We start from the raw sequence: 12,259 nt of genomic DNA, 5'->3' as shown, positions 1-12,259 counted from the left end.
GGTGGGAATTCATAACAGTATCTGGTTTAAACATACAGTAGCCAAAATAGTGAAAACATGATCATTTTAATACATATTTTACCAACAATGTGACATTTATCAAACTGAGCAGAATAGAAATATCCTTTACTGTCCCACAGTAGGGAAATTCAGGTGAGAGCAGCAAGTCAAAAGGGGAAAAATATGATTTGGTTGTCTTTCTGTTGAAATGTTCCTAGATTTATGTCTCAGTAAAGGCTGAAAATGCACAAAAGTCCAATGTGCTCAAGTGATTTAAAAAAATATGTTACATACCGTAGTATTAATGTTTATGCTTTTCCTTCAAATGTGCTGTAATACAGACTGCTACAGGAGATTTTCCCTGCCAACAATCATTTGGATTAATATGAGTTACATCATTTAGTTTCCCTTTGGGATCAATGCAGTGTTTTGAATTTTAATTTGAACTGAATTTGAATAAGGAATAAGTCAATTAGTCATGATAAATTCAAACCAGTGCGATATTTTCCATTTGCATGTTTATTTCTCTCTTTTCTCTTTCTTTCTACAAAAACCTGATGATAGAAATCTTCAGTCTGGTACTTTGGTCTCAACTACGACAATTTTGTTTACAGAGACTCCATAATTAATTTTATTTGTTGTTTCTGTTCTCTTGTTTATTTATTTTGGCTATTTAAAATGTCTTCCAGTTCCAGTGTTAAATGTTCATTAGAATTTAAGGTTTATTGAGAATATTGAGAATGTGTTCCTGCATTATTATGTCATCGCCATTATATTACATGAAAACTGTCTCAAAACAACAGTATTATCATTTATCGCACTTATCAGTTTTTTTTTATCATGACAGGCCTAGTTTTATGTAGGCTTTTGCTAAACCTGGTGTCACTATGACAAATGTTGCTGGACAATAAATTGTCCCAGAAGTTTTTGCAATAAACGATAAAACTGCTGTTTTGAGACCATTTTCAACTAATGACATAATAATGCAAGAACAGATTCTCAAAAATAAGAAAAAAAATTACAATTCTAATGAATATTTAACACTGGAACTGAAGACATTTTAAATATTCAAAATAAACAAAACAACAGAAACAAATAAATTATAAAATTTCTGTAAACAAAATTGTCCTACCTGAGACCAAAGCACCAAACTGCAGACGTTCATCATCCAGTTCTTGGTGAAAAGAGACAAACCAGGAAGTAAGCAAATGGAAATTACTGAGTTCCTTCTGATCAAGCGATCAATTGATCTATTGATTATTGTGACATTCCTAGCAGCACCGTTTTTTCTGATTTTAGTAACAAGTTGTGTGTTTCCCTGCAGGATGGCTCAGACAGACAGCAAGGTTCTGGTTCTGGGAGCGCTGGCCGGAGTGGCTGGCATCAGCCTGGCCGTGGTGTTTTACCGCGGCTTAAGGTCCAAGCGAAGAGTCTCCTGGCCGGGCTTCTACCAGAACCGCACCAACGACCCCGGATCCGGCCTGCTGCTGGTGGACGGCCCTGTTCTGCCCAGGGGTCAGGCCGAGGTGCTGGAGCGCCTGGAGGCCCTGATCCAGTGTGTGTCTGAGCTGAAGGAAGAGATGAAGGCGCTGAAGACCGCGCTGCCCTCCCTCCCGGACCAAGTCAGGGAGGAGCTGAAGGGCCACAGCGAGGCGCGGCGAGTCAGCGCCCAGCACAGGACGGCAGCGACGAGGAGGAAAAGAACAGCGGGCGCCGCTAGCAGCCCAGGCGGACAGAGCTCAGAGGACGCAGAGAGCGAGGGAGGGTGAGTCTGTCAGGGGAAAAATTATCCAAATATTAAAACATCTCTGCATGCAGTCATGCCCAAAAGATCCTAAAACTAAACACCTGGAATATCTGAAAATCAGCTAAATGTAAGTCCAGATATAGAAGAAGTAAATGAAACAATAAATGAGAATAAGTAGCAATATAAGGAGCTTCTACACTGCAAAAACACAAAATTATTTTAGTATTTTTTGTCTAGTTTGTAGTGCAAATATCTTATTACACTTGAAATAAGAGAAAACTAACTCAAAAGCAACTTTTCAGCAAACTATAGCAGCTTGTTGTGAGTCAATTAATCCTTAATATTGATTTTAAAAGTTTTAGTTCCACTGGCAGATTGACTTTCAACAGGTCCTGTGCCGTTACCTAGCAACGCCAGCCAAGCCCAGCCTGTCGCCTAGCAACCCAGTTCTAGTTCCTGGAACTGGGAAATTAGAACTTCTCAGTGAGACGCTGGTAAAACGTCGTCAAAGGGTTAATAGAGGAGCCATGTTGTTATGACCTCCTGCAGGCAGAGTTTCAGAAAGGACAGGAGTTTTTAAAGAGACAGCGACCCAATTTCAAGGTGTCAAATTACAAGTGAAATTTCTTTCATGTCATATTTGACAAATACAGCAACTGAAGTTAACATTGCATTTCACTATTAAATGGCAATATGTGCCTGGAAAACTCTTACTGCTGCTGTTTTAATGTTGCTGAAGAAACGCAACCCATTGAAAAAAATAACTAATTTTATTTTACATACTATGACATAATAACAATAACCTGCACTTTACCATGTTTTAAATGATTCAAATAATATGAACAAAAACACACAACAGATCTAACATTGTCCCATTTTTTTAAGTGGGAACAAAACAAAGAAAAAAACAATTACATCTTGTTATTCAGTAGTTTATAGACCCATTTTAACACTAGTGGTCCTTTTTTGACTTTATCAGTCGCTAACATCTTTGTGGAGAAATTTTGGCCACTTTTCCCCAACATTATATTGAGGTTTACACACATTTATTGTTGCTTGACTTTACTGTCAGTACATTTTATTTATTGTTAGTTTTGTCAGTTCCAAGTTATTTCAGTGACCATTAGCAGTTTTCTCCATGTGTATGAATCTGAATATAATTCTCATCTTAACTTTGTTAAAATAAATTATCAGTACTTTGGCCACTTAATTACAGCAAACTCCATAACTTAAAACATAAACAATGAGACTAGCTTACTCGTCGTGTCCAATTATGGAGGAAATTATAGCTTCTATTGGTTATGTCCCTTTTTTAATTCAGTATAGAGGTGAATGAATTTTCTTCCCCACCCGTGGAACCAGTTTGATCGTTTTATGTTTCACATTAGTCACATTAGCCTAAGGTGCTGGATAGAAATGGCAGAATAATCAAGCAGCTTCTTCAACCTTGAACCCACTCCAGCCTCCGATAGGGTAAACAGCAGATGGGTTTCTGTTTCCCTTTTAAAATGTTCAACTTATGAAAACAAACACTAGCAGCAAAATGACAGAGATTAATCCAAGGTCTGGAGGCAGGATTGGAGTTTCTCTTGTGCTTTACTCGATTCATTTATCACAAACTGCACGACTGAGAAAACACATCAGAAAAACAGTTTTTCTCATAAACAGGGATATCTCTGCTTTGATGAAAACAGAAATTTGCTAATTATCTTATGGATTTCTGGCGTGACATCATGCGTGGAGGGCAAATAGCTGCTTTTTATATTAATCCCATAAAATTTTATTTAATCTTCATGGTTTAGGCTTTTTCCAGCAGCGGGGATTCTGCTGCGGCTCTTTCTGTCTTTTTCTTATCAGAAATTTTTTTCCATTTTTAGCTTAAAGAGAGAAGCAATTTTATAAATTTGACTGGCAACCAATCAGAAAACCGAGTATGAAAAATTAGATTTCTGCCTCTGAGGAACATTAGAGGCTATTTCTATCTTCTATCTCCATTTAAAATAAGTTATTTTAACTTGTATTTTAATAGTAATGACTGAAAAACAGGTTACCTTTGTAAAAAATAAAAATTTACTTTGAAATTTAATTTTTCTTTCTCACCTTCACTTCAACTGTCTGGAAATCATTGGGCTAAACTATCGAAAGTATCATGAATTGTGTTTTAGATGCTAAAGTGACACTTAGCCAGTTGAACCAAAGCTCAAGTCAGACATAAATAATATTGATCAAAAGGTCAAAGGTCACAGAGGGATGGAAGAACTGATGAGAAACAGGGGGATGAAGAAAATAGACAGATATTGTTGCAATATTTTTTTAGTATGATGCAACTCTAGTCATGTATGGACTCAAATAAAATGAAAAAATACAGTTGGCATTCATTAAATTTGCTTTTTGAATAAGAAATAAACATTTTATTACCTAAAATGCAGTAACATGTGATTCCTTTAGTGCAGCGGTCCCCAACCTTTTTAGTCGCGCGGACCGGTCAGCCCTTCCCTATTTTGCTGCGGACCGGGGGGGTGGCGTCGTAAGTATCGAGTCCCGACGCTGGTGCGCGCGCGCAACACTCCGATGCGCAAGACGTAACCGGTTTAGGATTTTCAAAATAAAAGATCCGGAAGTAGTTAATTATTTCTTGCGCGGACCGGTACCAATTGGTCTCAACATCAGTACAGTGTAGGATTGATCTGATTATTATTATTTTAGATTATTTGATGAATAATTGGACAGCAAAAGGTGATTAGTAGGATTTTTTTTAAGAATTTGAATTAGGTGATGCTAACACTATGCCATTTAAGGAGTTCTGGGTAGAAGACAAAGTTTTTTTTATCTTAAATGAAAAATTTATGTACAGTTAGTTGCTGCTCTGAAGGTGTTGTTCTTTTAGCAAATAGCCTTTTTCAGAGTCTGTTTACTCCAATTGCTAAATTAATTGATTATTATTTTAACAATAGATTAATTGTTTTGGCCCTACATATTATGATTGCCAGTAACACAAAAGTAGTAATAATAATAGTAGTAGCCAAATTTGTTTAATTTTTGAATAGCAGATGAGGGGCTGCACAAAATCAGTCAAAGGGCCACAAGTGGCCCCCAGGCCTCACTTTGGACACCCCTGGCTTACATCTCTACCTCAGTAAATGTTGCGTAACCCGACTGAAGCCGGGCGTCGCCCAAAGCCTGCAAGCTCATTTAGTTTCAGGTCATGCATGTTTGTTGGAAGTGGGGTCCAGACGGCTGATTGGTGGATAACAGATACACATCACACGGCGCGTCTTTCATAACATTTCAGCTCGGCCGGCCTGCTATGTTACAACCAGCCATGCTGGCAGATCTGGCAGATCAGATGCGATGCGGTCCGCTGGTGTCTGCTTACAGCCGGCAGCCACACCAGATGCTTTTAATTACAGCTCAGGTTTAGAAGAAATCACCAAACGCACACACCTCTCATAATTAAAAAACCCTCCTTACCGCTCTGTTATTTCTACAGACAGTGTAGGTGTGTGTGTGTGTGTGTGTGTGTGTGTGTGTCTGTATGTGGTGATGAAAGTTCAGCGTGTTCTATTCGCCTACCGGAGCGAACCAACGTCTCTAATCCTCTGCATGCTCAGGGTCTGCTCACACTGCAAAAACACAAAACATAACCAAGCATTTCTGGTCCAGGTTCAAATGAAAATATCTCAGTTCACTTTAAATAAGACAAAACTAACTTTCAAGTAACTTCTCAGCAACAAATATGAGCTTGTTTTAAGTAAATAAGTTGATTTAAAAAGTTCTAGTTCCACTGGCAGATTATTTCACTTATAACATGGGAAAATGTCTTGAAATAATGTGTGTAACTAGTACTTTTTAATCAATCAATCAATCAATCAATCAATCAATCAATCAATCCTATTTTAGTACACTTAAAATAGTTCTAGCTTATTTTAAGTGTACTAAAATATTTGCACTAAAAACTAGACTAAAATTGGTTGGTAATGTTTTGTGTTTTTGCAGTGCAGTTGGTTGGGAAGTGAAATATCTCAACACTGTATCTAAAGCTGTCATAACAATAGATTCTTCTGGAAGATAAATTGTTCCAGAACTTATTGTGATAAACGATATTATTGTTGTTTTAAGTACTATAATGGTAATGGCATAATAATGCAAGAACACATTCTCAAGGATCAATAAACTTTGGGTTTGAGTCTGGAAGATATCCAAAATAAATAAACAAATAACATGAATTATGAAGTCTCTGTAAACAAAATTGACCTTCAAAAAATGTCCTGTTGAATCCAAAGCAGCAGATTCAAGGCTTTAACAATTCAGTTTTAGCAAAAAGAAGGAGAGGAGAAAAACGATAAATAATGCAAATACAAATGATTGAGCTCATTTTAATTTATCATGTAATTAATTGATTTATTGCTTATTGAGACAGTTTTTTAAATGATCACAACTATGATTTTATTTAATTTCCCTTTAGATTCAATAAAATATTTTTGAATTTGAACCCAAAGAAAAAAGATATTAACACTTTTTGATTGTTTTTCCAGTGTGTTTATTTCACCTGTAACAAAACACGTTTCCTGTGTTATAAGTGAAATGATCTGCCAGTGGAACTAGAACTGGGTTGCTAGGCGACGGGCTGTGCTTGGCTGGCGTTGCTAGGTAACGATTGTAAAATAATTTGCCAGTGGAACTTTTTTATTAATATTAAGGAATCATTTACTTAAAATAAGTTCATATTTCTTGCTGAGAAGTTACTCATAAGTTAGTTTTATCTTATTTAAAGTGTGCTAAAATGTTTGCACTAGAAAATAGACAAAAATTATTGTTAAGTTATTGTTTTTGCAGTGAGGTCATCACTTTTAAATCACATTATTACCCCAAGTCAAACCTACTGTTAGAGTCGAAGTTTACAGTGAAGAAAAAAGTTTTTTCATTCAAATTGTTTGGAAATCTTCTCCATCATGGCAGCAGATTACCAACAGGGGGCGCCAGTGAAATAGAAACAGAAGCATGTTGTGTGTTGCTGAAAATGATGGATGTGTGTGAAAGCATGACTTTATTACACTGGAAGTGATCAATTATGCAAGCCTAATGGTTTTTGTTGCTTTTTTTCTTCGTCTCTTTAGACAAATAATAATAATATTTTATTATTATTTCAGTTTGTCCTTCATGTTTGCAGAGGTTATTCACCTGTGACCAGTGTGACAGTTTAAGCCTCACCGCAGGGTTGCGATGCACATCAGTTCTGCAGAACTCGTAGCTGTTTATGTCACAGAGACTCGCTCTCTGTTCGAAAGGAGATCCATCAATCACGCCGCCCGTGAGCCAAGATGTCAGCGCCCTCATCTGAAGACGTCTTGTAGGAACTTGTGATTCGTTGAACAGTTCCCGCTGAGTTTATTTGGATCACATCGCCGTAGCTCAAGGACATTACCACTTCTCTTTTTTTTTATCTCTTCCAAAAAAATAGCATTTCTGACACTGGATAGTTGTTGATTTAAGCAGATGTTAGGCAGAGTTTTGTTTGTGCGTGGGGCAAGCCTGTTCAGAAAAGTTAAGACGGAGAAAAAAGGCGCTCATTGTCTGCTTTGTGATTAAAAGCTTTAGTCGAGCTTCCACATGACGTCATTCAGGCTTTGCTCCACACCTGTCAGTTCGCGAGACGTTCACGTTCGTATCGTCGGATTAATTGGAGGCGCTCAGCCAGACAAACACATTTATTCCTTGGTTTTTCCAGGGGCCTCTGTTTACGTTTTGAACAGAGAAATAACATTTTTGAAGAGTCTGACCACCCACGACTGTGTTTTTAATCGATTACTCGACATTCAATTAGGGCTGAACAATATGGCTTTTCATACCAGAGCCAATTTCCAAATGTAATTGATTTTTTAAATTTTAGTTTTTTGCAAAAGACTTGTAAAAGTGGCTTTTATTCCAGTCATCTCTCTCATCAGTTGTAGGACAAAGTATTAGGGTAAGTCTAAAAGAATTAGACTATAGCCATATAATTACGAGAAAAAAGTTGTTTTGATGAGAAAAGAGCTTCCATAAAGTTATCAAAATATGTCGTGACCAGCTCAGTCTGTGTGGGTCTTTCTTTGAAACAGACTCAGTTTCAAAGATCATTTCAAAGTCTTGCTACTGATAGTAATAATTTGATGATGTATTAAAAGATTAAAGGGGACCTTTTATGCAAAATTCACCTTTTGCATAATTTTTATGCCTCAACTGTTTTTAAAAGCAGCCCCAGTGCTTAAAAAACATCCAGACAGTTTCTGGCAATAAATGAATGTCTTTTGGTGTCTGGAAAATAAGCCGTTTCAAAAACCTCCTTTTTATTGAGTCACACTGCGCTGTTACCTAGCAACCCCAATGAAGCCCACCCTGTTACCTAGTAACCCAAGCTGAGCCGGATGCATGTATGCACTGTACAATGGCTGCTGGAAAGGACAAGTGTTTTGTTGTTGACTTTCCATCCAGAAACAACTTGCTGCATTAGTGTTGGTTGTGCAGGAGGCTCCACTTCAAACTTTCTATCTAAGAAACTTTTTATTTTTATAAAAACATTTGTTCAGTTGAGCCAAAAATAATTTGAAAATTAGATGCCTTTCGTTTAATACAGCAAACGTGCAAAATCCTTTAAACGTTTTGGATGTACAATGAATATAATCCCTTTCCAACAACAAGAAAAAGAAATATATGTATTAATATCGGGCGACTTTATCTGCTTCATTTTACTTTGTTGTTTTTTTTTCTTGGCCTGTGAATACTTGACTCTACATTTTGGCCCACGTGACAAAAAGTTTAACAGACTCTCATTCTGCAGGTGGACGTCAAGAGTAACTGCCATTTTCAGTATATCTATCATGGAACGTTATTGCCAAAGGTATTTTTTCATATGGGATTGTGTAAACTGAGTTTCCACTCCCGTTTTTCCCCCCTCGGCTATTTCTGGAACCAAGTTTCACCACAACCACGCAGAGATGCTATTTATAGCCGTATAGTAGAGACGAAACCGGCAGCAATAAAACAAACACTGCTTCCTTTATTACCGCCTTGTAATGTCACCTCCTGGTTGTGACAAACAGGTGACAGTTTTCTTTATTCAGCTGCTGAGGTGAACAAAACTTTCTGTATCATAAAACATTTCATCAACTCGTTTGTACTCGTATTATACGAGTGGCCTGAACTTTTGGATAGAAAATGCTTGATAAATTAATCTTTTCAAGTTGAATCAATGTGAAAAAGTTACGTATTAGATTGGCCAAGTTGTCCCACAATGCATTGTTCCACAACTAATTAAACCACTTTTTTCATTTTGTCACAAAAATGTGTTTTAAGATGTTTAAGGTAGACTCCAAAGCTTCATCAAACTTTTTGTCATGTATCTAAATAGTCGAGTCAAAATTATTTACAGGCTAAAAAGAAAAAAAAACTAAGATCAAGCAAATAGTTTCTTTTTATTGGAAGATGATTTTATTCATCGTAGATCCAAAACATTAAAATGATTTAAAATGTTTTGTGTATTTAAAAATGCATCTAATTGAATAAATTTATACATTTGTTAAAACCGTTTAAAAAGTTTCTTAGATGTTAAGTTTTTCAGAGACTTTTAATAATTAATTGAGCGTACTGCACTGTTTGATAACAAGGATCAATTGGAATGTAAATCATAATTTATTTTTGTTTGTATGCTTCCTCGTTTAACTGAATTGAAACGAAGTTATTTTCAGTTATAGGAACAGGATTTTAGTCACTTTCTTTCTAAATGCTTGCTTCATCTGGACAAGTTTAATACGTTTTAATAAAAGCTGATTTGAGTGAAGCAAAGTTGGATTTTCAGTAAATTCTCAACATTACGACAATTGGATAACAAGGTCAGGAAAACATTTTGATTTAAAATAAGCAGTGAGGGAAAGGGCAGTAGGCCAGTTTTGCTAGCTTGACTTTGACAAACTTAACATGTAGATGTGCTGTGGAATTTGGTGTTTCGGTTCATTTATAAAAGGCGACCCGCACACCGACTCTCTGTCTGTGGGTCGCATCACAGAACAGATGTTTAATTAGCTAATCAACCACCGCTGTGTTAGATTAGCTAATAGCAACGATGAACATCAAACCTAAAAACATAAAACTGTAACGGACTGAATGTTCTGTTCTTGTGTTGGAAAGATTTGCACTTTTTTCTGTGTTGAATCCTGACACACTAGTGGAGCTGTTATCAGCCTGTTGCTATGGCAACGAGTCTGCGTAGCGTAGTTGACACAGAGAGAGAGAGAAAAAAGAAAAAGTTTTGACTTGTTTTTTAACTGTTTTTCTGCGTTATTTCTCCCTTTGCTGTGGCACTAAATTAATAACAGGTACATCTAAAGGCGTTATTTTGTTAACAGAGTTGTTCCACCGCAGCAGCTACGGATGGATGAAAGAATCGTCTTTTACAAGCATGAAATTTCCGGATGTAAACAATAACATGTAACGTGTCAAGTTTAAAAAATTATGCTTAGGGTGTTTAATTACAACATGGTCAAATTTATTAAGTTATCCTCACAAGTTAATAGTACTCAGTTACTTAAGCTAAAACATTTTGAGGCAACAGGTTTGAATATATTTTTTAAGTAAAGACAACTACTTTTACAGTCGTTAGGTTTTATGTAATTTTATGTCATTAAACATGAAATGATCAATTTAGTCAAGTTGTGTAAACTTAAGAAGTATGGTTTGCACATACTAACATTTTTTCTAGGCACCAAGTTTGCGTAAGCTTTTTAAGTAAATTCCACTCATTACGTTTTACAGTGTAGGGGTAAACCCTACATTAGAATCCCTGTTAAGCTTTCAGGAAGGGATGGGGGCTAAATAACTGGACTCTCTCCAGTCAGTCAGGCATTGTTTAAAGGCAGCCTTTCATTGATCCTGTCAACAGACGATGAATAAGTTGGACGGCATGTTCCCAGGCCCAGAGATGTTGGGATGGTAACTCTTGTTTGTTTGGAACAGGGTAACCACAGAGACTGGCACCGCTAAGCTCTTTTGAGACGTCCTTTCTTTGCCCCTTGGGGTCTTCAAACCTAGTGGCTGATTCCCAGCACTGGTAGAAAATTAAAGTGCAGCTCTTCTAATCCTTGACTTTTTACAAAAGGTGGAGTGTTGCAAGGTGGCATTCAGTCGCGGCATTTTGAATGTCTGCTTGCATCTGAATACGGAGCAACAAAACGGGATGAAGAAAAAAAGAGTTTTAGTCCAGAACTGAAAACCTGAAAAGGGCTTGACAATAAATGAGTAACAATATATATCGGGATAGACACGTGTTCAATATCAACAAATAATAAAGTCTGAACCGTAAATGATCCGCGCATTCTCAATAGGGAAACTCGTGCTTGGGGACAAACAAAAAGAAAATATGTGGACACTGTTGACCAATGAGCGAGAGAAAGATACATGAACAACATGGTCGCTGTCGGAATCGACCCGTATGAGGCAGAGAAGGAAAATATGTCAGACGATGTGGACAAGCTGCCTCCAATCTCATACTATGATATAATTAACTAGTTATTGAACAGAGAGGGTACAAAATGGAGGAGCTTCACGGCCTGAAATCCATGGACGAATACAATCAATGTTTAAACGGATTTGTAAAGGAAGTACAAACTCTTCATGTGAATAACAAGTTTCTGGTGACTGGAAGAGTAAGTACCTGTAAAACACGTAGGCTACATGCCCTTCTTAGCTAGCAGATAAGAGCTACATTAGCTAGGCTAATTTAGCTAGTTCAGCAGTAAGTAATACAGTAAATATCACTGATATTTATCTTAGTATTACACAGAGGTGGGTATAGTACTCAAACATTGTAATTGAGTAATACTGTTAATAAGTTAGGAACAAAGCGAGAGCTGGTTCTATGCTTGTGGCTTATTTATACCTTTCTATAAAGTTATTTTAAGTTAGTTTGTCTTATTTCTAGTGTGCAAAGATATTTGCACTCGAAACTAGACCAAAATTTCTTGGTAAGATTTTGTGTTTTTGCAGTGTGAGGCAACATCATTTCTGATTTTTTTTTAAACTGTTGTGAGCAAATTATCTGTAGATATTTGACTACGCAGAGGAAAACATTGTTGTAGATGGTGATGATACGCCTGATCAGCGATAAAATTCCTATTTAGCAATATTTTGACATCTTCTTTCAGAGGCTGTCACTTCCAAGGTCTCTGCACAGAAAATAACGGCTCCAAAACGAGCTAACGCACATTACATAAACACGGTGATACAAAAACATCCTTAGTGTCTTTTTTCTTTCAACATATGAGATTCATGAGCCGTGCAGTGGCGTGACAGGAATGCACTGATCGCTCAGTCCTGTGCTGCGTGTCTCTCCAGCTCCACTAAGTAAATAATTGGAGGGCGGAAAAGCCGACTGCTGAATGAAGAAATGGTACAAAACATGAATGAATCGGGGAATGAATGAGCGAACGACGCAGCTCAGAATAAGATCAGCCACATTTGTTGCAGCTCCTTGTGATTTTG

The 12,259-nt window shown here is 37.0% G+C and overlaps 1 protein-coding gene across 1 annotated transcript in view; it reads left to right on the top strand.

Annotated features, from left to right (window-relative positions):
* The window catches only part of rmdn2 (regulator of microtubule dynamics 2), a 39,798-nt gene that overhangs the window by 2,007 nt on the left and 25,532 nt on the right, over nucleotides 1–12,259 (top strand). The window contains exon 4 of the mRNA XM_032553374.1: nucleotides 1,325–1,765. Within this exon, the coding sequence (XP_032409265.1) occupies nucleotides 1,326–1,765 (440 nt within the window). The 5' untranslated portion in view covers nucleotide 1,325. The remainder of the gene's footprint in view (nucleotides 1–1,324; nucleotides 1,766–12,259) is intronic.

The sequence above is a fragment of the Xiphophorus hellerii genome, chromosome 22 (genome assembly GCF_003331165.1).
Source record: "Xiphophorus hellerii strain 12219 chromosome 22, Xiphophorus_hellerii-4.1, whole genome shotgun sequence".
Classification (NCBI taxonomy): domain Eukaryota; kingdom Metazoa; phylum Chordata; class Actinopteri; order Cyprinodontiformes; family Poeciliidae; genus Xiphophorus; species Xiphophorus hellerii.
Note: the sequence above shows the minus strand (reverse complement) of the source record. Positions and strands in the feature narration are given on the sequence as shown.